Source organism: Cricetulus griseus, chromosome 5, assembly GCF_003668045.3.
Source record: "Cricetulus griseus strain 17A/GY chromosome 5, alternate assembly CriGri-PICRH-1.0, whole genome shotgun sequence".
NCBI lineage: Eukaryota > Metazoa > Chordata > Mammalia > Rodentia > Cricetidae > Cricetulus > Cricetulus griseus.
In genome coordinates, this window is record NC_048598.1 from 37278953 (window position 1) to 37306047 (window position 27095).

Below are 27095 nucleotides of genomic sequence, written 5' to 3' on the forward strand. Positions count from 1 at the left end.
AACGAGCACACACACACACCCTATAAAAGTTAGGAATGTTTTGTCAAATTATTACAATCTATTTCTTTTAAACATTCTCATGGGATTATATATTAGTCTAGCTACATAAAGGCTAGTTAAAAGTCAGTGCCTGATAACTGCTCAATGGTAATAATAATTACCATTATTATTCAAGTATGCTTTGAATAATAAGTGTTCAAGCATACACTTCTTTGAGTACTAATAAATAGCACACATTGGATGTCTTTGGGGCATTCCTTTTCTTGTAAACAAAGTTTTTCCAATTAATATATTAAAAATAAATTTGATAAGATTGAGTGACTCAAAGATAACAAACCATAAATTCACCAAATTGTCTTCCTTCTTTTAACTATTTATATATTAGAGTGCAGGGCAGTAAAATCATGGTATGTCATCACTTTGAAAGGGAGTTTGTCCTGCATCTTCCTTCTTGATTTACTTATCAGAGTCATTGAAGTTGAGATGGTTTTAAGAATGTTCAGGCTCCAAGGTACAGCCTTGGCCTTTCAAGAGCCAACTGTTTGCAAGGATTATTCCCACAGAGACCTCACCTTGGTGAACTCCAGTTTTCAAGAGTTAGATGACAGAGGAGAAATATTTAAAACCTCAAGAATTTATCCTCCGAGTCTCAAGTGAGTTCACATTTTGAATTAGAAAGATAAGCTGCTTTTAAAGCTGTTATTTTTATTACTTTTTTAAAAGAACTGCCCATCAAGCTTCAGTTGTTAGTGAGACTAAGAAATATGTGTCACCCTGTCATGTTTTTTTTTGCATTCACTGAGTCTCTGTGACACTATGTCCTATTGAAGTGAAAGAAAGTGATGTCAAAAACTGACGGCCAAATGGATGGCGTATTCAGTGAGTACTACAGAGACAGGAAGACAAGTGAATCTGAATCCCAGTGGTGCTGTATTATGGATGGATGTTTCGTCTTCAGGACAGTTCTGGGATACAGGAAAAGCAAGTTGCTTAATGACAAATTTAAAAACAAAACACTTAAGCAAATACAAAGCAGAAAGATGTCCAGTGTAAATGCACTATCGTTGCCTTTACCAACTGACACAACCCTGGAGTCATCGGTTCTGTCTCAGGCCCCTAGTCAGAATTTCATCCCTCCATTCTCTTATTTTGTATTAGAATGCATGTTATAGCAAAAGAGGAGAACAGGGGCTTGGAGAAGGCCCTTGGTTTAAAAGCACTTATTTCTCTTGCAGAGGACTCAGGTTTCATTCTTAGCAACCAAGTGAGGTGGTTTACAACTACCTTAACTCCAGTTCAGGGGATCCAACCTTCTTTGGCTTTTACAAGCACCTGCACACATACGGTACATATAAACTTATGCAGGCACACATATATACACATAAATAATAACAAATAAATATTCTTTTAAAAGAAGGGAGAATGATGGACACTTTGGTTTTCTCCCTAAAGCTGGGAGTAGGAAGATGATCTTGGACTGGAGGCTTTGGATGTAGAACAAGGCCAAGCTGAATGGGTAGAAGAGGGCAGCCCTCCAGGCCCAGCCCCCTATGCCAATCCTTGTGGAAATGCAGCCATTCCTTTCCTTAGATCATGGAACTCAGCACTTTATGGCAGAGAGGTCTCCCTATCAGCTTTCAGTTGCATTTGAATTTATCCTCTATTCAAGTTGTAAATAGTCCCTCTTGGGGCTCGTCATTTTGTTAGCTCTGTTGATAAGCTTTGCCCTGCTCCAGCCGTCTGAAAGCCTTTGGCTTGTCTCCTAGGACTTGCGGTGTGTATACTCATGGCAAGATAGAAACTTACAGTGGCACTAGCTGCCGGGGAGCTTACTGAATGGTAAAGAAAAGGGAATTTCATGCCAATTCTGGGATCACCACACAAGTATATTGGCCAATCATATTCCCAATCCCAACTGTCCTGTGTCTGCCCCTGCCCTAGAATATCAACAGCAACTCCTGACTTTCTACTCCCATATTGGAATGCTATAATCTTGAAGTGGCAGTAGGCATACACAATATGGATTTTTAATTTTTTGTCACATGGCTTCACTACAGTTTCATAGTGACTCTTAGCAGGCTTTGGGAGAATTTATATGAATAACGATAAAGTATTGAAAGAATTAAACACTAGAAAATGGTGTTTCATCAAAAGATAAAAAATGCTTCTAGGAATGGATAATAAGGGACCCCAGTTATTGAACTTTGCCTCCAAAACCCCCACTATGAGTTCTGCATTAGGAGTGGGAGGGACAAATACCAAGACCCTGAAGCCCAAACTAAGTTCTTCTTACATAATTTGAGTCAGAGTTGCTAGGATTATTAATCTTCTGCATGTCAAGCAAAATGTCTCTCAAGCCCAGGAAACTTTGGTAGTGCTCTTTGGAGACAGGGGGTCACATATCTGTTAGAAAACTTGGGCATACTTAAAAAAAGAAAGACTATTCCAAACAGAACAGCCCTAAGCAGCAGAGTGCAGGTCCTGCTTGAAATAGCCTCTAGACAAGAGTTCCTGTCCTGCCAGTGGCTGCAGGAGCAGTGGTCTCCTGGATTAATTATTATCTCTTGCTTCCCTTGTAGGCTCTTCCCTATGTCTGCCTTCTGATTGCTATGCTTTTCTTCATCTATGCCATCATCGGGATGCAGGTGAGTGAGCACATCATGGCCTGATGGGGCAGCAGCTACCTAGCTTGTCTCTGGCAGGACTGCAGATGATTTGTATGGTTCTGCTTGACTAAAGGGCCTTCCAGAGGTCTTGTTGCACTGCGACCTTGGGAATTTCACATGGGCCATGGTTCCCTAGAGCTTCAGAATGGTCTGTTTTGGGGGCTTCTTCTGAGGTTTTCTAATCACGCTGTTGACAGGAGTAGCTGGGCTTCTGTGGCTACAATAGAACTAAAGCAAAATGACACCATTGTTTTCCAAGAGAGGGATTCCCCATTGCAACTAAAGTAAGGCTTAGTTGCTTCTCGGGATCTCTCTTTATTTGGACTTGACCTAAAAGAAGGCTAGATGGCTGTTCTTCCTGTAAGCAATAACACCAAAATGTATCTATGTTAAGTTTTAACTGTCAGATATCTATGTATTAAGACCTGCCACTGCCCATCCTAGGGAGCCCCAAGAGCTACACCCCAACCAATTCCTATTGCAAAGGGCCATGCAACTTGCTGGGCAACTCCCTGGGCTACCCACATCTTCTCCATTTTAGAACCTGACAGCAGGTCCAGTTCCCACCTGGATATTTGTGCAGATAGCTAGAGGTTCACTAAGCCCCAAGAAGCCAAATGTTCTTTCTGAGGACAAGCATCATTTGAGGAGGATGAACTGCTCCTAGAAATAATGAGCGTGTACCCCTTAATGTATCTGATGGGGGTACAAGGCTTTCTGTTCGTCTAAGGCAGGCTTCCTTCTGACTTAAAGTCTGCAATGACTAACCCCCCCAATCCTAAGAACTTCAGCTGATAGTCTCCTGGAGCCAGGCACCCTGGATGCCTTCTCAGTGGTCTCTGCCACCTGGAGCCACTGCCTCAGTTTCCAAATTTCCAGATCAGCAGCCTTTCCTCTATCCTTAATAAAAGACTTCCTCTTTTTGTTCCTCTCTACTGCCTTCTTGTTCTCACTCTTCCTCTAACTCTATGACCAGGGAGTATTGTTCTCCAAAACCACAGTCAGATGTCCAGCATCAAAATGTATAAGGCCTGCTTCAGAGGCTGTGGTTCTCCTCCTCCAAGGATCTTTCAGTAGGGATGTCAAATGATGTCAGTAGCATTAGAAACAGAATTACCACGGAGGTTTACTGATCATTTGATAACTTCAAGACCCTAACAACTCCCTCCAAACTTTGTCCTAGAATTTATGTATTCTCAAATCGAAAATGGGAAGTTGGTTTAATGAAATTGTGTGTGCCTAAATTTCTGTATGACAAAAATAGCTTTGGCTCCATCTTCAAGCAAAATGATACTATCTCCAATTCTACTGATAAGACCCATGCTGATGCTGTTTTCCATTTACTTCCATTATTTAATATGCCAGATGTGGTGCTTAATGTATGCCTATATACAAATGTACAGATATACAGAGAAAAGGGTAAGGTATATGGTTAGTATAATCAGGAGTGATTGAGTTTCATTGTCTCCACTGTTATTTAGCAGGGTTAAGTAGCCTGCTACTTATTCATATTCTCAGATAATTAGCTAAATTGCTGATATTGAAACCCAGCTGTGCTACCATACAGCCCATGTTCTTAACTCTGTGCCTTCTCTCATCCCATCAGACAAGCAAATGCAAGTACTTCTTTGACTTTTCAGTGGGAGATGGGAACTGTTCAGTTAGTTATAAATTGTAATAGTCTCAGTAACTCTATTGTTATTGTATGTTTATTGTATGTTATTGTATGTTTAGCTGTCTGTCTAAAATTTCACAACACTTTTTCCACAGAGACATGAATGCCATTGCCACTGTGAGTTGCTTTAGCTGGCTGTTCCCAGCCTGGTCCATCACAGAGGCCCAAATGCTATGACCAAAGCATGCACACACCTGAATGAGTTGCTAGAGAGACCAGATCCAATGTTGCCATCACAAAACAGAGAGCCCTACACCAACAGATTTGTCTAGAAGACAAGCCATTATTTTGGACTTTCAAAGCCTTCTCAGAAGACATCTTTGTAGAACAAAGGAATAACTTGTCACTTATGGGAAGGAGTTTATGGCCACTGGTTGTTAGAAGTGATGCTGCAGCCTCTACTCTGTAGCTGTTCAGCTCTGTGAACTTAATAATTAAGTTACTGAATTCCTCTGCACCTTAATTCTTTTACTCATGCTAGAAAAGTGAGCTAAGCAGAGCCTTCTAGTGCTGCAATTCCAAGTGGAAGTGGATGTAAGCCTGTACTGTCCCACATCTTTCAGAATCAACCCTTCTTTCTCTTTCATAGTCTTTCATATAGGAGATGGAGGTGGTAATCGGCTGGGAGGACATAAAAAAAGTGCAAAGAAATTTTAAGATGCACCACTTGCAAATATTTAGGGCTTGAAAACTATCTGAGAAAATATTCAGAGTAGCTGTGCTTTCTTCAACAATTGCTATGTACAAAATCACAATGCGTTCTTCAACTACTTCACGGAGTAGCTGAGAAAAGTCATAGCCAGGACAGTTAATGATGCTTCCATGAGAGTCACAGGGTGAAAAAAGCCCTGTGAACTGCACAGGTGTGATAGACTGGGCACAGATTATAGATTCCTAGCTAAGGGAAAGAAAAGAGGAGGAAATTTAAACTGGCTGTGGATATACAACATGAAGTATGCAGGATGAAGGAGATTTGGCTGCTTCTGTAGGATTTTTAGTCACATGTCTCTTGAAGAGCCCCTCTCTCTCTTTTATCTGCTCTTTCTATTCTTCCCCTACTGCCTGGCTTGCCACCTCCATTCTTCCTGAAGACAAGTAGTATTTGGGTTTTGAGAAAACAGCACTGAGAACAAATTCCCAAAGCAGGTGTCAGTAGGAGTTACTTGAGCAAAATAGCTGGGGGCAGAGATTGTTCCTCAATTGCACATTCTCAAAACTGTTAGGGGGAAATGTGTTCCATTGAGCATACATCGAATAAACTGAAGCATGCCAAATGCAGACTGGAACTACATCATCTCAGATGGCTAGGAAAGTGACCCTTGAAGTAGTCAGCTGTCCCTACACCAACTTGAATCAGTCCTGACTTCTGAAGCACACGAGGAAAGAGTGTGTGCACCCTTCTCACTGGAGCATCTTGCAGTCATTATCACTGTGTGCTGATGAAGATTGCTAAATGTTGCCTCTTTTCACATGAATGTCAGTGACCAAAGTCCAGCAACACATGAGCAGTGCTCTCTCTGTATGCAGGGCATCCTGTTTTCTGTTTCTTTCCTTTCCCACTCTCTTTCTTTTATTTTCATTCTTTCTGGAGCTCTGGACTGAAACTAGGACCCCATGTATATATGTTAGAGTTTCATCTCTCCAGCCCTTCCTTTACATGTGTCCAATTAGCCTTCATCCATCCTACCACCTGGACCTTGCTTTTAGCTTATATCTAAGTGATCTCTTTTGGTGAGATTTGTGTTAGGTGGATGGTGTATGTATGTGTGTTCATTTCCATTGGCTGTAGATTAACAACAACAACAAAAAAAACTTGTGTGACTTGGATATTTAAAAAAAATACCTAAGGAATGTTCAGTTGTACCTCTAGGTTCTGATCTGCTTGCATATTGAAAGATAGCTCTGCTCAAATCATAAATGACATCTTTGGCAAATACAGACATCCCCTTCATGGATATCAGAGATGGGAAAAGAGGTGTGACTCTTTCTCTGTCCTCTTGTTGTAGAACAATGTCTTTGGTAGATTGCCTGGGTACCATAGAACTAAGAAGCAACTCCAACTTGGGCATAGGAAAATCTGTTGTTTATGTAGAATGTCGATTTGCATTCTGTCTACTGTTTGGACATTGCTAGCATTAGTCCCCTTTGCTGTACTGGAGCAGTGGGGAAGGGTAGTCTCCATATCGGGTCAAGAACAGAGTGTCTGCCAACTCTCACTCTGAGTTATCTATTTCAGAGACCACCATCAGGAAGCTTCACCTACTTTGCCTGTGTATCTAATGGCTGTGTGCTGGACATGTGGCACAGCTCAATACAGCTCATTGATTTCTGTTATCTCCCTAAAGGTATTTGGAAACATAAAATTAGATGAGGAAAGTCACATCAACCGACACAACAACTTCCGGAGTTTCTTCGGGTCCCTCATGCTGCTCTTCAGGTATCGGGATGAACAACTGCCCATGCTCAAGACCTTGTGGTCTTCGTGGGGAGAAACACCTGGAGGGGGGAAGTTGACTGCTTTCTTTGTTTATTAGTTCTGCTCTGCTGATCCTATTCAGATATGTAGTGGAAGGAGACCATGCCTTAACTGGCTTCCCCGTGATTTAGAAATTTCATCAATATCTTTACCTTCGTAGTTAATTTGAGCATTTCAACTTGTCCTCCAGGATTCTGGGAGGGGAGAGGCACATAGCTTCTGATGGGAATAATTTCAGACCTGGAACTTTGAATAGCTGCATTTATGTGGAGTCTTGGGGTTCTACCACTATCTCATTCCTAGTAGATTAGACCCTCAACAGACAAAGAAGTGAGTGGGGAGGAAGTACAAGAGAGGGGCCTTGTTGGCATTCGTCATCTCTGCCTGGGAAATAATAAAAGGGCCCGAAGGGTTAAAAAGGAAGCCCAGCTAGGTGATGATGGTGCAGGAGGATCCCTGTGAGTTCCAGACCTGCCTGGTCTACAAGAGCTAGTTCCAGGACATGCTCCAGAGCTACACAGAGAAACCCTGTCTCAAAAAAAAGAAAAAAAGGAAGCCCATAGGTTCTTTGTGGGAGTGTAAATGAGGTCCACGGATGGGATGGAACACGAAGACTTCTAACAAAAATGTTTTTTTGTGCTCAGGAGTGCCACAGGGGAGGCTTGGCAGGAGATAATGCTGTCCTGTCTCGGCGAGAAGGGCTGTGAGCCTGATACCACTGCACCCTCTGGGCAGAACGAGAGTGAGCGCTGTGGCACTGACCTGGCCTACGTTTACTTTGTCTCCTTCATCTTCTTCTGCTCCTTTCTGGTGAGCAATGGTGTGCTCTCATTTGAGGTGTGCCTGGCACTCCTGATAAATGGGGGGTGGGGGTTCCTGCAGTGTCTGCGAAGTTCTTCTCTGCCTCTCTCTCTTCCCTCCTCCTGCTCCCTCACATACACACACTCCACGCTGTGGAAGAATTAGATCATTGCCCTTGGGGTCAAGGTGCTCCTCAGAATCCTTGGTGGGGTGACTCATTGGTTGACGTCTTTGCAGCTTCAAGGGGAAAATCCTTGTGAGATAAGATGAGGACTTGGATGCAAGAACAAAGCACTGGGCTTCATGTTGACTCTGGGGTTACTGGGACAGCCCCTGTCTTCTTTGTGCCTTGTATAGTTTCTTTAATAGCAAAGGCTTATATCTGTTTGGGAGACTTTGTTTTTTAACTGTTTATGGAATGGTACCTTAAAAATGGAAGCTTATAGGGTTAACAATAGGCAAATGATGATCACATACAGTGTAATTGGTGTGATTCTCTGCTGACTCCGGTGCCATTGAATTGGATGGCAGCTGGCAAGCTTTATGGTGTGAAAACACGATTACTTTGGGTGTTAGTGAATATTGAGTAGTATATGTAGAACATTCCCACTTCGGGAAGTGGCGAGAGGCCTGAAATGCCTTCTTAGCTCCTTCTTTGGGAGAAAGCATCCAGAAATGTCTTCCCTGCACATCAGATTAGCAGTGATATATGGATAGAATAACTACATAAGGTGGCACCAGATCAATAAAAAGGTTACTGTGGTCCTTCTGGCCTCCCTTATGTCCCTCAGCTCAACTTCACTGCAAATGCCACTGGCTGTATCAAGCAATCGAAACTAAAGCAATGCTGCTGCTTGAAAGTAGTCAATTCCATGGCTGTACACTGGAGACTAAGTTAACTGTCTCATGCCCAGGAATTTCTATATTTAAGACAATCTGACAATTCAGCTTTCCAGTGTTAGCAAGGAGCCTGCGGAAAGCCTGTTATGCCTGGCACATAGGTTAATGTACAGAGTGAACTAACTGGAAGCTTAGGAAGCCCCTTTTTGTTTTGGCTTTGTTACCATAGAGCCTCTTTAAAATGGTATAAACACATGTTGACAGGGCTGGAGAGAAGGCTCGGTGGGTAATGGCATTTGCTGTGCAAGCATGAGAATCTGAGATTGGATTCTCAGAACCCATGTAAAAAGCTGGGTAAGCTGCTCAGGCACCTATAGCCCCTGTGCTATGTGAGGAGCAGACAGAAGGATCATTAGGGCTTACTGGTCACCAGCCTAGCTCAAGGTTCAGTGAGTAATCCTGTGTCAGAGGAATAAGCCAAGAGTGACAGAGCAAGGCACTCAGTATCCTGCTCTGGTCCCCATGTGTGTACCATCCATGCACTCACACAAACACGTGCACTCATGATATACACATGCCTACACATGCAACTCACACTTGACAGCAGTAATATATGTACAGTGAGATAATACATATATCTTAAGATACTTCTTTTCTTTGGGTATAAGACATTTTCCAATGAAAATGAACACAGAACACAAAGACACTGTTTGCATATCTGAAAGCATATGTGTAATGAAAATAACTGAAATGAACCTTAAGTTTATGCATTCACACCTTCAACACATTTTTATCAAGTAGCCACTAAGGACTGGTACTGACCCAGGCACTGCGGAAGAACTGTTGACAAGACACAGTCTCCTTGTGGCCTCCAGTAGATAAGAAACCAGGATACAAGGCATTAATACTTATTGATAAAGACAGACTGGAAACAGAAAGGGGGGCACATAGACCTCTCAGTTTTATCTTACATAGTTTAACTGTTTGATGATAAATATTTAAAAGAAACCAGAGATAAAACTGGAAAATTAATTGGAGGCTATAATGGTACTTTTAGAATCTTGAGCTGGAGGGTGCTACATAATTCACATTAATGTTATTTTTAATGAGGCTATATTCAGTGTGAGATGACCTGCCTTCAAGTCTCAGCTCTACAACTTTGTGACCTTGGGCAAGTCACACACTCCTCAGCTCAAACCAACCACTCGACAGAGATTTCTGATGCCCTTTGATGTGCCAGGCCATGTGTTGGTTGCTAACAATACAGTATGAATCAGAAAGATTTATTTTCTCAAAGAGCTGATGGTAATTAAAACTTGGTCACAAAAAGGGTTAGAGCAAGCATGAAAACAAACAATAGTTTTAACACACACAGCACACTGTTAAAGGCTGACAAATATGAACCAATAGCAATTAACCAATGTTAATAGTTATTATGAACACTAAGTGCCTGGAAGGAGTGTGAAAAAAATGTGTAGATACACAGAAAACATTCGTAATCCAGGAAGCAGTTGAATAAAGTCACTGAGACTCACAACTCAGTGGCAGAGAGGCCTGTGTTGGGTTCAGCTGTATGAAACAGCAATTCTCAAACAACAGCATCTTAAACAGGAGGGATGTTGCTTTCATGGCAGTGAAGTCTGGAGGAAGCTATCATTCTTGTTATGATGGCCTGACACTGCCTCATTCCTGTATCACCTATGGAATGTCCTTCACCCTAATGCTAAGAGAAGACAAGTCAACTACCAGTCTTTTACTTGTATCATAGGCAAAGGTAAGGAGGGGTATGTGGCTATTAGGATTATACCTAGCCCTCTCCACATTGCGAAGACTATCGCAATTGTACCTTCTGTAGATTTTCTCTGTCCTGGGTATCTTGCCCGCTTATCTAGCAAATCCATGAACCCAGCCACTTAACCTAGGAATCTACAACAGGGCTACTTTCTCATTTCCACTACGGAGTGCTCTGTCAGGTAGGAATCTTGAATTCTAAGTGAAAGAATTCCCAGCTCAATACAGTCTAAACAAAATGGGGTTTTGTGGGTACCTACTACTGGGGTGTCCTGGGGCAAGACAGGCTTAAACAAGCCTTGATATAGGACTCAGATGGCATCACTAGGACAAATTTCATTATCCTTTTTCAGCTTTCTCTACTCATAAATCTCTTTACCCTTGTGAGCTTGTTCCTCAAATGCCCATCTGATGACTAACAGGCAGCTGTAGCATTAACTCTAGACATTTTATCTTCTCATGTCCCAAGAATAACAGAGAGAGAGGATCATGGCTTTTACCAAATGCCCTTTCACTGGCTTTTGTTGAATCCCCACTCATTGTGAGTTATGGAAATAGAGGATTCCATTACTGCTGAGGCTTAGGTCACAGGATAGTGCACCATTAGACTACAGTAACAGGTACAGGCAAGGGCCCATACTTGGAATAATATAATCAATGGCACCCTAGAAACACAACAGAACTGATGACTCTGGTGAATTCCTATCTTTATTCCTGTCCTTGTGAATGGTTTGGCCCAGGAACATACCATTCTCACTCTGGTCTCCCATCTACATTCTACACCATTACCAATGTTATTTCTAGAGACAAATCTCTCTTAGCGCCTCTTCTGTTTAATCACCATTATTAGTTCCTGCTGCCTACAAAATAGATCAGCATGCCCTATAGCCCATGGGTCAATTTGATTCACAACTTGGTTTTGTATGATTTGTGAACTATGATTTTTTACATTTTTAAATGAGGGAGGAACAAACAAAAGATGGATAATATTTTTAAGGCATGTGGAAATTATATGAAATCCAAATTTCCAAATCCATAAACAAAGCTTCCTTTGAACTCAGCCATGATTGTTGAGGTTTCTAATGTCTGTGGCTATTTAAGTGTTGAAATACCAGTGCTGACTAGCTCAAACAGCATATAAGAATGTCTGGCTAGTGGGCTGGTCTAGGTTTAGACTGGAGCATGGTGACATGATCCTTTTGTGATCTGGCACTTGGCCTTGGATGTTCTACTCTCCTTACAGACCCCTAGAATGCCCCTGCTCCTACATACGTCAGTGCACAGTCATGCTGTCTCCTCTGCCTAAGGCACTGTTTGTGTGCCTGCGTGAGATCTGATAAATATGATCTACTCCATCGTGCTTCAGTTCAAAAATCAAATGACTTTTCCATGTTTTTTAGCTACCAGAAATGGCCTTGATACACTGTGCTGTCGCTACCATCACTTGCATGCACTGCTTTCATGGCTGTGATGATTTGTAACTTTTTTCTATTTCCAATATATCACTGTCTTTTCTAAACACTACTTAACTCTTTAAGAGTATTCCTATAACAAGGTCTAGTGAAGGCCTGCTGTGCTTTAAGCACAGCAGTATCTCTGGACTAGCACTACGTAATCTCATATCCGAGTCAGGGTGTTTGTCATGTACTGTGTACATAGTAAAGAACGGCTAAGCAAGCATAGGGGACAGCAGACCCCTGGACAGCTAGCTTCACATGCTCTTTGTTTCTTGGCTCTCACAGTACTCTTTTTAGGCCCTTTTTGTGACGTAGCATGAGGGGTGGAAGCTGGAGAAGGAATGTTGTTATCTGGCCTTGACTTTCTCCAGCCTTTAAGAATGTTGAAACCACAATTCCTGTGCTTCCACTAGAACAATTAAATAAGTCAATCAGGTAATAAAAATGGATGGAGTATTGTGCAAATGAGAAGTGGCATAGAAAAATGAACTTATAATGCCCACACAGTGAAATGTGCAGAGGGAATAATGAAAATGAGTTGCATTCAGCAAGTTCTCTTAGTTTTATCTAGTTTCCCCTAACTCTTCTCCTTGCCCTTCAGATGCTCAACCTGTTCGTGGCTGTCATCATGGACAACTTTGAGTACCTGACTCGAGATTCTTCTATCCTGGGGCCTCACCACTTGGATGAGTTTGTCCGTGTCTGGGCAGAATATGACAGAGCAGCATGGTGCGTAGGCCTCTTGGCCACCTAAAAATCAGGGGCTTCTGGATTGGAGTCACTTAAACACTTGCCTGTTACGAAAGGGAAGGAAACACCTCTTGGTTGTAGCTCATGGAAGAGGCACTGGTATCAAGCCATTCACCACAGTCTTTTTTCTTCCTGGGCTTTCCCATACCCCCACTTTCCTTCTGTGGCAGGCTGTACCCTTGTTTGCCAATCTCATTATACCCCAGATTGACTTCACAACCAGGGGAGCTTCCAACCTTCTCCTTTTCTAGCTATGAGTTTCCAGGGGTTTCTGGGCCAACAGAACATATCTGGCCACCATGGTTAGTGGTATTGGTGCTTTTCCTCCTCATCCCTCTCAGCAGATACAGATGAATAAAACTCTGATATTGTATTTCATATAATCAAACAAGTGGTCCTTCTAAGTGTTACCCTCTACACTTGTGGGGCTCTGTCACATGGAACTGAGTTAAATGGCAGGAGCTGGCAGGACTGACTTCTTTGCTGCCTTTCACTGTCCAGTACTTCTGATGTGACATGACATCTAGACTTTAGAGCAGGGGATCAGCAAATCACCACCTGTCAATTGAGTTTGCCTCACTATTTTTACAAATACGGTTTTATAAAGGTACAGTTGCAGCCATTCATTTTATCTACCCTTGGTGGCTGCTCTTGACCAGTAGGGAATAATTGTAATAAAGGTGGTATGACCTCCCCCCAGCTCAAAATGTTTACTATTAAAGTCAAAAACTTCACTGCTAAAAAAGTCTCCTGACCCCTGCTTCAGGAACAAAGACAGTGTTTCATCCCTTGCTGTTGAGGACAGGAAGCATTCTATGAATGAAAAGCTTTGCTGACCCAGTCAACTTAGCTTCTGGGTCTCCACTCACCATTCTACCCATTCTGGTCCCCCTCTGTAAACACTCTAAGAAATGCCATCCTTCAAAGGAGTGGACCATGTTGCTTCCACCTGACACTCCCTTCATAATGTAAGCTTCTTCCCCAAATCTACCAACCTGTGAAGCTGCTAAACCTGAGTTAACCGTTTTCAGGGTGGATGGGTGAATTACAATTCCTTTCCCTCAGTAATAATGAGCTAGGGCACAGAGTCACATAAACACCTTCCTGTTGCAGTGGCTAAGCAATAGATTTTCCTTGCTGAACTCAATCTCCAGCAAAGGGTTTTAGTAGGCGACCAACAGTATCTTAGAGATAATGATGCTAGGACTGAACTTTATCCATTCCCTCACTTTGGACAAGTTGGGTAACCATCTATAAAGTGATGGTAATGGTACATATCTACCCTGGAGTGTGTTTGTGAGCATGTTATTATATCATGCACACTACTGTTAGGGTAACTGAAAAAAATGGTATGGGAATACAACATGGAAATAAGGAGACTCACCACCGATAAAGCATGGATGGCCTTGATGTTGGATGCCTAGTCACTCATCTGACTGAAGAGAAACTCTCTGGTACCAAAGGAGGGCATTGCTCATCTAGCCTCACTTAGGTATCTGTGGATCCCAGACCAATGGCTTCCTTTGGTTTCCTGCCATTTGTGGAAACCAAGTGCATTAAAGATGCAAGTGCATTAAAGATGCTCTTCCTTTGTTTCAGTTACTGAGAAGAAGCTCCAACAGGACTAATCATAAGACTTGGTCACGTGAACTGAGCAAAAAGACAAAGGGAAACCCCTTCTGTCACTTTGAATGTCTAGAGAATTAATACTTGTTCTGGCTACAATTTAACTGGCTTCCTTGGTAGAACAAGGTTGTTGAGAAGAAACCAATGAAAGTACATGAGTGAAGGTCTTCATGAGAAGAACCGGAAACAGGTTGTAGAGGACATTAGCCTATTGTCACTTGTAAGTCCCCCACATACTACTCTGAGAAACAAAAATAAATTGTCACATGGTTACCTTCCATCCTTCTAAGGGATAATAGAGTGGGGCATACTGATGAGCTACAGTCTGGAAGAATTCAGAAGAAATCAGCATCAAGTCAGGAAAAGGCTAGAAAACGTGAAGCTGTAGAAAATGTTAACTTGATATAGCTGCCCAAAAGGATGCTCAGATGGAGATAATATGCTCATTGTTTCTGTGGGAAATCCTGGCCTGGGCCAGGCTGTGACTTCAGATCCCACCATGGCTCCCTTGTTTTGATCCCTCACAGGGAGATGTTTTAACCACTGAGAATTAATCTGTTGTCAATTTTGCCCTTTCCAATGAGAAGCCAGAAGGATCTAGAAGACTCCTGGAAGACAAGGTCATCAAAAAAAAAAAGTCACAGTATTCCTGGAATCCTGCAGAATCAAATCTAGATTTTGAGTGGAGGGAATGGAGCTGCAGGGGAATGTTTCTGGGGATTCCTCCTACATTGTTCTGTGGACATGGATTCCAGCAGGCTCCTCTGGAATGGAGCAGAGCTTACCCAAGCTGAACTCAGGATAATCTGTTACACAGAGATCCAAAGCCTTTTCAAATTCTCTCATGGGAACACTGTCTCTTGCTAATGAGCCTAGTGGGAAATCTGTCTCTCACAGTCTACAGAAAGATGCTGAATGTCCCCTGACAGGTGGTCCTGACTGACTGACTATAATCAGTATGGATGTGACAGCAAAGAGTTCTATAGTCCACAGTGGGCAACCTGACACCTCTCTGGACAGTGGTCAGAAACACACCGACTGTCTTTATGCTCTTAGAAGCCTAGCTAGGGCTGAGGCTACTCAGGCCAGATGTGAGCCACATAGATATTTCTGGGCACTGTAGGCATTAGGTAGTTCCTTTTGATATTAGATGGACTCTGATTTCCTGAGAAAATTGGGACAGTAGTTTGACAAGGTGGTAGTTCTCTGGGGCTTATTGTTCTGGTTTAATTCTGGCAAACACCAACAAACTTCTCACACCTCTTTTGGGCAGTCCCTGCAGGGAGAAGCCATCATTTCATCCCCACCCTCCTCTGAATATCTTATTAACCCACCTGTGCTTCCTTTACAGCGGCAGGATCCCGTATAAGGATATGTACAAATTAGTGCGGGTGATCTCGCCTCCTCTGGGCCTGGGAGAGAACTGCCCCTACAGGGTGGCTTGCAAGGTTTGCCTCCCAGTCCTCAGCCATGACCTGCAGTGAGATGCAGCATCTAACCCTCTCTGCCCTCTGCTCCACCACCACTGTGCCACATGAGGGAACCTTCATGTTGCTTTCCTTTGAGTTTAAAGAGGCCCAAACCCTCCCAGAGTCAGCAGCTGCTATGTAGGAAGAAGGGCACACTTTATGGTAAAGGCAGAGGAGAGTCAAAGACAATACAGAGGCCACTATAGTTTTTTCACATACATATCCTGGTACACACACTCACACACACACACATACACACCAGTTTACCTTAGCCTGTACCTCTTACCAAAGGACCTCTCCTTTCTCCCAAATGCAGAATTCTTTAATCAAGCAAAGAGTTCTGGTTCCCCTGCACAGGAGCTTCACTTTCATTAAACTAAACCTCATGAGTCAAAATGTAGGTCTAGTCATCTTTACCCCTGCCATGCCCCACAGATCCTAAGTGCTTTTTCCAGGGTTGGCAATAGAAGCTATAGGACAGAGAGGAAGAAGCAACAGAAAATTGGGGCAATGGGTGACAGTACTTTAAAAAGCACGGGTTTGGAGGCCATTAGAGAATTTCACAGCACAGAGTCTAAAATGACCTCGGCAGACACTGAAGGACCTCGCACAGATTATTTGCCATAGGTTCCTGCCAGATACACTTGTAAAGGGTCTACCCTAATTTTCAAGTCACTGCTTGTTGGCTGGACCAACAAGTTCAGAGATACAAGTTTGAACTCTGCCATACCCTGGATACTCAGTATCCTTGAGCCACTCTACCAATCCCAAGACTGCTAGATAAGGATCCTGCTTCAGGTGCTATGGGAGGAAAACAAAGCACTGCTCAGGCAGTGGAAGAAGACACAGGCTCAGGAAGGATGTCTCCCTAGATGATGGATGGAGCTGATTTGGGATGGTGACACTGATTCTGAACTCAGGAGGCTGAACAGCTGCCTCTGCTGAGACTCTTTAAACTCCACCCTAGTAAAACCTGCAGCCGCATGTGGGAGAGCTGGGGAGGGTAGCATGGCATGCAAGATGCTCTTCCTCCTCCTGGTTTTGTTTCTTCTGTCCCCAGCATGCCATCAACCCTGGTGCATGCTGGGGAATAAAGAGCACTCTTGTTCACGGAGCCAGGTGGAAGCAACAGGGCCGACTTTCTGACCAGCCACCTCAGCCCACCACTTTCAATGCAAGCCGCCGCCTTCCGCTGCACACACACCACACAGGGGGGATACACGACGTTCTGCCTGTGGGTTCAGGGCAGGGGACAGGCCTGACTTCTGGGCCAACATCCCAGCCCCAGTAGGGGCCAGCAATTCCCACCCACGGCTGGAGCACCGTCTATCCGGTTTATACCGCTCATGCACAGCCCTGGGAATTGAACGTGTTTGTGTTACTTTGGGGGTTAGATGCAGGGAACTACAAAGCCAGTGCAGCATGAATCGAGGAGAAAATGAGCCCCATCCCCCACCCGTCAGCCCCTTCTGACAGTGTCAGAGGGACCAGAGGTTATGACTAGCTTTCCCGGGTCTGTGTGGGGCGTGATATAAATCCGCACCAGGACGAGTCACTTGTATGATTTGCCTTGATTAACAGGTTTCCTGTTCTTTTCCTGTTTGTCCATTTGTTTTGTTTTTCTTCTGTTTCCTGTATTCATTTGTTTTGGCTCTCTGGGAATGCTGTTCCTCTCTCCTACCTGCATCCTCCCCTCCACCACTCTTTCCTTTCCCTGCCACCCCTCCTGCCCCGCCCATCTCCCACCCCTAACTTCCCACCCCCATGCGCAGTGGCCGCATCCATTACACTGAGATGTATGAAATGCTGACTCTCATGTCACCACCGCTAGGCCTCGGCAAGAGATGTCCCTCCAAGGTGGCCTATAAGGTAGACAACCCCTTCCTTTGTTCTGGGTTAGAGACCAACAGGAAATGGGATCCAGTTGTGGGGAGGACAGAATATGGGAGGAAGCTGGGTTGGGGAGGTGGAGATGGGAATCAAGGATTAAAGAGTCAGGAAGGGTCGTGAAGATAGAGTTATAATGGATACAGGAGTTGTTCTAGGGCTGTTCCCCGCGGACCATTGACTGTGCTACTGTGTTTCTACACGTGTGTGGCTTCTTGTGAGTGGGCTACCAGAAAGGCGCTGCTAAGTGGTGTGTTTCCTTTTAAAGGAGGCAGAGTGGTGGCCAGGGAAATAGTTGGATGGGCAAAGAGGAAGCCTATGTCACAAAAGAGCCAGCTTACTGAGAAAGAAATGGCTTTACTCCATATAAATTAGGGAGATGAAGGAACAATCCCAAAGGATGGTTCCACAAGAAAATTTTAGAAGGAAAATCCCTAAAAAATGTCCTCCCCTGTGATGTAGGAAGGAACAACAGCATAGCTTCCTTCTAGACACAAACACAAAAGAGGAACATGTCTTCACTTTCATGATGAAATGGGATGCAACTTTCTTCCCCCACTGGCCAGCTACCCAGTGTCCTTGAAGAGGGCAATGATGGGCACAAGATGTGTTCAGTATTAGCTTTGCCTTCTTAGCATGACCAAGTGGCAGGTAGATTCCTTGTGGCTGTAGAGCAGCAGCATCCACTGGAAGTCATTAGGATGCTCATAGCTTTGGGGCCAGTTTTCTTCACCCATCAGTAATAGTTACTGTTAGCTCCCTGTGTTCTAGACTGGCCAAGAGCTCTGGAGCTTTTTCAGTCACCTAAGCACACATCCCAGTAATGTTGCCACTTCTACAGAAGTAGAAAAACTAAGACTTGGATACAAACAAGAAACAACAAGCACTCCTTTAATCCCAGCACTCGGGAGGCAAAGGCAGACGGATCTCTGTGAGTTCAAGACCAGCCTGGTCTACAAGAACTAGTTCTAAGACAGCCTCCAAAGCCACAGAGAAACCCTGTCTTGAAAAAAAAAAGAAAAGAAAAAAGAAAACAGAAACAATCTTTACACTCTAACACATTGTGTCTGTGGAGTTGCTTTAGGCAAGATAATTTAACTGAGTACTAGAGAGCGCACCCCAATCACTATCAACCACTACCCCCAGGATGGTGGTTCCACTGTAGACCCTTCTGGTGCTCTCTCCAAATTGTATTTCTCCAGAGAACATCTCACTGAAATGTAGTCCTTAGGAACCCTCCTCCAGCACATGGCTCCTTGTACACAACAGAGGGAATGGTATCTTTTCTGATATCCATAAGTACCATATAGTGGGAAATGAATTTGACTTTCTGGGATGAGGCTTGATAGAATGAATGGGAGGGGAGTGGGAGAAGAGTTTTACAGAGTTCTAAAAGCAAGATACACTCTGAAAAGTGGATTTGGCCATTTCAGTTGGATCCCTTCCTCTGGGTGAGGGAAACAGGGCCTGCCCACTCTGCTCCTGCCTGTACCCCCTTCTCTCACTCTGTCTTCCCTGCTTTCCTCATCCGTTTCCCCCTAGAGCCTGTTTGCACTCCCTGCCCCCACCCTGCTCCTCCTCATCCCTTGGATAAGTTGGACTTTCTGCATGTTCAGTCTTGTGCTGGCAAATCCCATCTTTTAAAGACTCAAAAAGGGGGCACCAGGATATGTCTTTCAAGTGAGATAACAAGGTCAATTCTCTCCCTATCTTTCAATTGAGTTTGGGGAGTGTTCATGGGCCAAGTAGAAAGCCAGAGCCCCCTGAGCAGGGAGTGGAGCCACCTCCCAGAGCTGACTCCCTTCCCTGGACCACTTCTTGACGTCACTGCCCACCCTATGGGAGATATTCCTAGCACTCACCATGGGAAGGGGATCTATAGAATGATCAGGGAAACCCCTTCCCTTGGAATTTGGCATCATTCCCTAGATGAAATAGCAGCAAATGAGCTTTGAGCGAGAAGTAGTGAGAACCAGCCTGGGGTGGGGATGGGGAATCCTTGCCCTTCTTTTTTGTCTGTGCACTTGACCTCTGCACTTTCCTTCCTTTTTTTTTTTTTTTCAACTTTTAAACCAAGGTGCCTTTCAATATATTTGTTTTTTTGCCTGCTCTTTCTATTTTCTCTTTCACACAGAGGTTGGTCCTGATGAACATGCCAGTGGCTGAGGACATGACAGTCCACTTCACCTCCACACTTATGGCTCTGATCCGGACAGCTCTAGACATTAAAATTGCCAAAGGTCAGATTAGTAGTAGAGGGAGGGGGTGGGTGAGTGTTATAACCTGGGCAGCTGCTGTAGGATGGAGCCAGCTGAACTAGTCTAGCTAGCCATGCATCTGATAATGCAGTGACCTGATTTCACCTCTAATCAGTAACTTTAAGGCTTGTCCTTTCTCTGGTAAAATAAATGACTTGATATTCCATGCCTGACATATACTAGCATTCTAGAAATAATTCTGTAATCTTTCCCATAGAGCATCTTTTCACCAAAATCTTGGGAAGCTTCTATAGCGGGCGCCAGCAGAGTGGATACTGTAACACTTTGTCGGTTATGATTGCTAATTCAGTGGTCTGAGAGAGAAGCAGTCTGTGACATCTATACAGACCTTTTAGCCTGCCTTCTCCCGCATTTTTCAGAATCAGATAACTTAGACTGTATAGTAAGGGTCAATGGAAGCAATGATGTGTATTGATGAGACAGAAGTCCTCTTTATGGCTGTCTTCATTTCCCCTTCTGATGTACTGAGCACCTAGGAGGCTGTTAGGATGAGTGAGGAAGTTGATCTTGGTCTCAGCCTCAGAGCTGTGAAGAATATACCTCAGTCACCTAAAATAGGAGCCAAGGAATATTCTGCTTCCTCAGCAGAAATGCCGGCATTGCCAGATTCCCCTGTCACTCAGTGCCAAGATTTCCTCTCATCATTTGAGGTGCCATGCTGATTCAGCTCCTGCCCCGACCTACTGTTTGGTCTTCATTATTCTGTGTCAGCTCTGATTGGGTTATTAATAATTTATCTTTTTCTAGGTGGTGCAGATAGACAGCAGTTAGACTCAGAACTACAAAAAGAAACCCTGGCCATTTGGCCTCACCTGTCCCAGAAGACGCTGGATCTGCTTGTGCCCATGCCTAAAGGTGTGCTGGCTCCTCCCTCCAATTGTGCTTGTCACTGTGGCCCAGCATGCCAAGGCCACCTCTTTTAGAGAAACCAGAATAATCAAGGAGATAAAAAGAAGATCACTCCTTTACCATTAGAAAGCTAAGTCTTCAATTCTAAAGTACATTTAATCATTTAATTAATTGAAACTTGCTTCTTAAGAGGGGCCACTGTGGTTGTGAATGGAATTTTCTTGCACACCTCTCCCTCTCCACATAAGACTGCTCAGTAAGCCCAAGTGCATTTGGAAAGATGTGTTGCTACTCAGACGTGAACATCTGGAGTGATAGGAGGTGGTACTTAACTAATGCATTTTGTGCCATCCAGTACTGTGAGCACTGCATGGATCTATTCACTTTATGTCCCCAGAGTCTTAATAAACATGAGATGAATCAGTGACTGAAAGTGCAAACCTGCTTTGGAGCGTGGGTAAGGAAGCTTATGCCCACCTGCATCCTCTTTGTTCATTCCTATGCTCCACTTGTGTTTTTAGCCTCTGACCTGACAGTGGGCAAAATCTATGCAGCAATGATGATTATGGACTACTATAAACAGAGCAAGGTGAAGAAGCAGAGGCAGCAGCTGGAAGAACAGGTGAGAATCAGTAATGCATATTGGGTGTGTCATGGATAAACACAGGTCTCTAGGGGGACCAGGCTGCATGCAACCCTATAAAGTACCCTAAAAAGTGGTAAAGGATTTGGGGGGGTCTAAGAAATTTTCAGCGCTGTGGGATCCTAAACCCAGTGAATTAAAAGGTTAAGATAGTCAAACAAGGAACCAATCTCATTTCTTTGTTACTCATGTAAACTGTGGTTTTCTCATAGTGGTCCCCACAAAGTCATGGGGATTTTTTGTTTCAATACAGAAAAATGCACCCATGTTCCAGCGCATGGAGCCCTCATCACTGCCTCAGGAGATCATTGCTAACGCCAAAGCCCTGCCTTATCTCCAGCAGGACCCTGTTTCAGGCCTGTGAGTAAAGCCAAAGGGTCCCAGGACTCCTGCTTGCATCCTGTCACCACTGTAAAAAGCACAGAGATATAGTCTGTTTCCTCAGGCTGACTATCTCAGAATGGCTCAGCAGGAGTAGGAGAAAAGTGAAGCAAGCAACCAACATCAGTACAGTAGCTGGAGGGACAGGCCGGTAGCAGAAGGCGCTGACTCATGTCATCATACACTAGCACCTTAGCTACAGTTCTGCTGTGAAGAATTACCATCTCTCAACGCTTCGTTGCCCCCTCTCAATGGTTCTAGTGTTGTGGATTTGGCAATTGATGAGCATAAAGGGGAAAGAAAGGCAACAGCCACTGGATTCTTTGATCCAGGATGATAGTTCTAGACACTATTTGCTTATCTCAGTTGATTCTACTGTACCCTGGAGATAGATAGATAGATAGATAGACAGATAGATAATCACTTTTACAAATGAAAGACAGGGACTATGACTGGAAGTAGAACCTTGATTTTAAAAAATCAGTTATTTCTGACTGTAGAGGCTTTCTACATCTTATTCTCTCTCATGATCAAAAGTGACATTGCAAACAGAATTCAAAATCAAAACCCTAATGTAAGAATCTCTAGCACTTCTAAGTTCCATCTGCAAGTCAGCAATTAGTCATAAATGATCTCTTGTAGCATACATGTCTCATTATGCCACTGTTTTCCTGTCATTACCAAATGGGGAGTGGGATGCAGGCATCTCTACTCATTGGAAATGCTTTTTTTGTGGTTGGATTTAAGTAAGTCCTGCTTATAGAACCAGTAATCACTAAGAAGTACAATTTCACCAATGATCAGGAAAGTGATATCCAGGGCTCAGGAATGAGACCTCCATTGGAACACTATTTGGAATTTCTCAGATCATTAATTTCTTTCAGACTATGGTATGAGAGAGTTTTTTTCTCTGCAAAGCATTTTCTGAGTTCATAATGTTAGAAATTTGGAAGAGAAGAACATGCCCCAACAATATGGTGTGATCAGAGGGGAGTATTTGGATGCTCTAGCCCCCAGAAAACATGTAGCTATTTGTTTTATTGCTCTTTGGAGGAGAGAGGCAAGAAAGTATGACTAGGGAAAAGACATCTCCTCACTGCAAGGGTTTATTCTGTTTTTTTTTTTTTTCATGAGTCCTTGGTCAATTAGTAGATACCCATTTTGCTGTTCATCTAGATCTGTTTTGTCTAGAATTTTCTACATAACTGAACCCATATCATGGAACCACTTAGTTTTTCTCCTATATGTTTATAGATCCAGTTACTCGATTTTTACCAATATTTATTGAGAACAAGCATTGGCTCAGGCACTGGAGATATTGGTGAGCAGGTCATAGTCCCCAGAGACACAAATCAGGAAAGGGGAACTTATAAGAGTGATTGGTTAAATATACCAGGGTAGGCAATTGTGATGTCATGGAAACGAAGCTCCTTACCTAGTTTGAGAGCTTGGTGTGGGGTGGTAGGGAGTGTCCTCAAAGAAGAAACAGAGACCCAAAGGCAAGGTCTTCAAAAGGTGAGAATATGGTAAGGTAAACCACCTATGACTATTACTGCTGGGTTTGGAGAGCTACACAGAGGCCACACTTAGAGGGCATTCCAAGCTATGTTAAAGAAATTACATGTTTGTCTTAAAATGATGGGGCTTTATGTTTCAGAGTGACATGATTAGATTTGTGCTTTTCAAAATTCATTTATGAATTCAGTGTAGATTTAATAGTTCAGAGGGAGAAATTCTAGAGATGACATCATTTAGTACCTTGCTGCAGTTATATAAATTATCAATGGCAGTGGCTTGGACAACCAAGGCTAAAGATGGTAGAAGTGGGTAGGCAAGGTATTTAATAGGGAAAAAGATTTAGGGGTAGGTTTACTATGTAAAGTGAAGGAGGGAGGGGGATGAAGATGGCCCATGTGCTTATAGTTTAAACCTTTCAGTGAATATTGCTACAGAACCATGTGTTTTGACAGCCAGAGGTCAATTAGAGAGATTGCTCTGAGGTTACAATGATAACCATGGCAGATAGAGCTCCCTCTTCCCCCACCCCACTAAGTGATCCTGCATACAGAAAAGCCAGGCTTTAAATGGGAAAGCCAGTAGGGGAAAAAGTTGTGGTATTCAAGTACAACTGTGATAAATTCCAGAAGGAAAAATAGCAGTGTGATATGAAGGCATGTAAGAAAGTTCTGAGATATCAAGAATATTTTTAGGAAATAGTTTTGGAAAGGAAAGTCCAAAGTGTATGAAAAGAGTTTGTGGGGAGCAAATGTACTGTGTACTCTAGGAGTAACCTACATTAAAATTTTAAGCAGAAAGAGAAAGCCTGGATATTACTACTTTCAAGATACTTAAAACAGCCTATTCATGGGATTCTGGGAGCAAAGGAAAGCCAAAAGAGGCTGGTGATGTAGGTACAAGAGCCTAGGAGAGGCTATGTCCTGTATTTGAACATTATCTTAGAAATAAGAACCTTCGCAAGGTTTTTAAAGTAAGCTATCACTTAATTCAAATTATTCAACACTGTGAAGTTGTTATGTGATTCTAAGGGCCCTGCCAATAATTCTTTCTGTTTTCTATCAAAATAACTCAGACTAGCAGTTTATAAAGAATAGAATTACTTGGATGATAATGCTGGGTCTTGGGGAACCCCAAAAGCATGCTGCTTGTATCAGGTGAGGTCCTTTTGTCATATGCATGGATGAGACAGAATAGGTTTGCTAACTTAGATGTTTGGACCTTTTTTGTGTGTGATTAAGACAATAATGTAGCATGAAGACTTCACCTTCATGACCTTGTCAAGTCCTAATTATTTTCCAAATGATCCACTTTAAATAACATTGACATACAACTTTCTTAATGAAATTTCCAACACATGAACTTTTAGGGACTCATTGAAACTATAGAAGGTCTTCTCCACCTAGTGGAACTAACAGGGGCCCATCTGCTATATACTTGCATTGTCCATCTTGTTCCCTTGGTTTTCATGAGAAGGCACATGAGTGAATGACTGACATTTAGACAGGTAATTTAAATATGAGATGACTCAGCTGGGCATTGGTGGCACACACCTTTAATCCCAGCACTCGGGAGGCAGAGGCAGGCGGATCTCAGTGAGTTTGAGGCCAGCCTGGTCTCCAGATTGAATGCCAGGATAGACTCCAAAGCTACACAGAGAAACCTTGTCTCAAAAAACAAAACTATGAGATGACTCCATGGGAGTTGCAGAACTCAGCTAAGACACTCACTGGCAGGGAACCCATCAGCTGGTTCTGTGCTATTCAAACCTTCTCTTTTAATCTAGTAAGATTGTACCTACAGATTATTTAAAGCAACTGGTAATTCTTGCTCACTGCTCTAATTTTCTATGGGATGCAGAGTCCTCAGCAGTACACTGGGCCTCCCTAGAGCAGAACACAGATACTTGGAGAGATGGTATATCATCTTAGTCAACAACTGCACAGCCCTAGTCTCTGTCCCTCTTCCATAGTCACAAGGGCTCTCTTACACTTTTGGTTAGGAGAGTGGAATCTGTTACCACACTGACAGCAGCCAATGACAACAGAAGCCAATTTTATAGGAAACATCAGCTGTCTTGACCAACACCATGGATATGACTGAATAGGAATAGTTGAACCAAACTGGCTTGATAGCAATCTACCATGCTACTCTACATACCTTTCAATTGGCAAGCTTTGTGCTTGTCCCTACCTCATTACCATTTAAACATCTTCCCACACAGCAATAAACCCAAGGGTCTTTGCTTCTCAGCCTCTGAAATCATCTTCCAGTTCATGAGCCAACAGATACAATTAGCAGCACAGATAAACCCTTTAGTAAATGTTCATGGAACTGAATTGGATGGAGTTGAGTTTAGCCATGGATGCTGGCACAATAAAGGCAATTTACTGAGAGTGGGGATTTTTTTAAAAGACTATGACTGCTTAATATTTAAACAAGCTGTTCACTGTTTAAACTCTGGCATTTTTCTGCCCAATGGGGAAACTCAACAGAAACAGGTTTACAATCTAGCATTGGTCTTCCATATGGCTGAGTGTGACAAATGATGTCATTTGTCACAGATATGCTGGTCGCCAGCAGAATGATGAATGATTCCAAGTGCAGGTTGAAAACACCAGTTTCTATGTTTTCTTATGCTTTCTTAAACATCTTCTGTTATAAGACCAGCCACCTGCAAGTCAATAGACTCATAAACCAGTGCAGGGTGCTGCCCTTATCAGAAGATCTTCTATGGGATGGGATTTGGTTTTGGAAGTCTATGGCATGACTGGTTCTGTCTCTCATTACCTCTGATTTTGACATTGCTTTCCAGGAGTGGTCGGAGTGGATACCCTTCAATGAGTCCACTCTCCCCCCAAGAAATATTCCAGTTGGCTTGTATGGACCCAGCTGATGATGGACAATTCCAGGAACAGCAATCTCTGGTGAATGAATGAGTCTATGACCTCAGAAGTATTTCCTGATCCCTCTCACTCTTATTTTCAGCCCCTCCTTACCCAGTTTCTCATGTTCACTGGGAATGCTCTTTCTAAAGAGTATTTTTATAGTACCAGAGAGCTTTTCCTTCCTGTAGGATCTTATGTTTCTTTAAGCCAAGTCCTTTTAATTTATAAAATTTCAAATCAATATCATATATAAAATCTTGCCTATGATAGCAAGCTTTAAGAGAGTCTCATAGAATGAGTGGTACCTGACCATATTGTATAGCATACTACCAAAGTGCTGCTTGTGGGAATATAGGAATGCACCTAGAATCCTTGAGCGAAGCCCACCTCCTCTAAGACCTCTTGGTTGCATCTGCAACAAGGACCAGCTGTCTACCACAACACACGGAAGACATCACCATTTTGTCTCTGTATGGGTTCAGGCAGATTTCTTCCCTGTAATTCTACAGGGGCACATGCCTTCCAAAATTCACCTAAGGTCATTTTCCTGAGCCCAAGATAAATTTTCCATTAGTCTATATGGTAAAATTTCTGAGAATCCTAACAAGTCAACGTCAACCTTGAGGAAGTGAGTACCAGTTAAAATTTTGGCTTTACTACTGCAAAAGGAAAACTGAATTGCCAAACTAAACAATTTTGCCATTATTCCTAGTTTGGCAGCCACGAGTCCCAAGTTTGCTCCCAGGCTTAATTGGATCAGAGAGAGCAAAACAAAACCTAGTTTTTACACTGTATAGACAGTCAACACTAAGGGAGCTGAGCCCTATTACTTTATGTTTCATAGATGACTTTTTTCTCCCCTTTGTCTCACAAACCATTCTTGCCACTACTATATATCCCAGTGCCTTGTCAAATGGCCAGTGTGTGTGATAGAATAGGTTCTCTACCAAGAGGTGTGGCTCGACTAGGTAATTCTGTCTTCTCTGGTTGCTAAGATAGAAGATCATATTGGAAAGACAGCAAGGTCACATACCCATGGAACACTAAACAACTGCCCAAGAGTGTTCTTAATAATTACCCTCTTCCCCCAATTGTTTTAGCA

General features: G+C 43.1%; 1 protein-coding gene across 3 annotated transcripts in view; it reads left to right on the forward strand.

Annotated features, from left to right (window-relative positions):
* Cacna1e (calcium voltage-gated channel subunit alpha1 E) overlaps positions 1 to 27095 on the forward strand; it is a 303984-nt gene that overhangs the window by 270460 nt on the left and 6429 nt on the right. For all 3 annotated transcript variants that reach the window (XM_035445314.1, XM_027418072.2, XM_035445315.1), the window contains 10 exons: positions 2580 to 2645; positions 6687 to 6778; positions 7462 to 7627; positions 12308 to 12435; positions 17324 to 17420; positions 19573 to 19678; positions 20465 to 20572; positions 21088 to 21188; positions 21463 to 21569; positions 25921 to 26032. In XM_035445314.1, the coding sequence (XP_035301205.1) occupies positions 2580 to 2645; positions 6687 to 6778; positions 7462 to 7627; positions 12308 to 12435; positions 17324 to 17420; positions 19573 to 19678; positions 20465 to 20572; positions 21088 to 21188; positions 21463 to 21569; positions 25921 to 26032 (1083 nt within the window). The remainder of the gene's footprint in view (positions 1 to 2579; positions 2646 to 6686; positions 6779 to 7461; positions 7628 to 12307; positions 12436 to 17323; positions 17421 to 19572; positions 19679 to 20464; positions 20573 to 21087; positions 21189 to 21462; positions 21570 to 25920; positions 26033 to 27095) is intronic.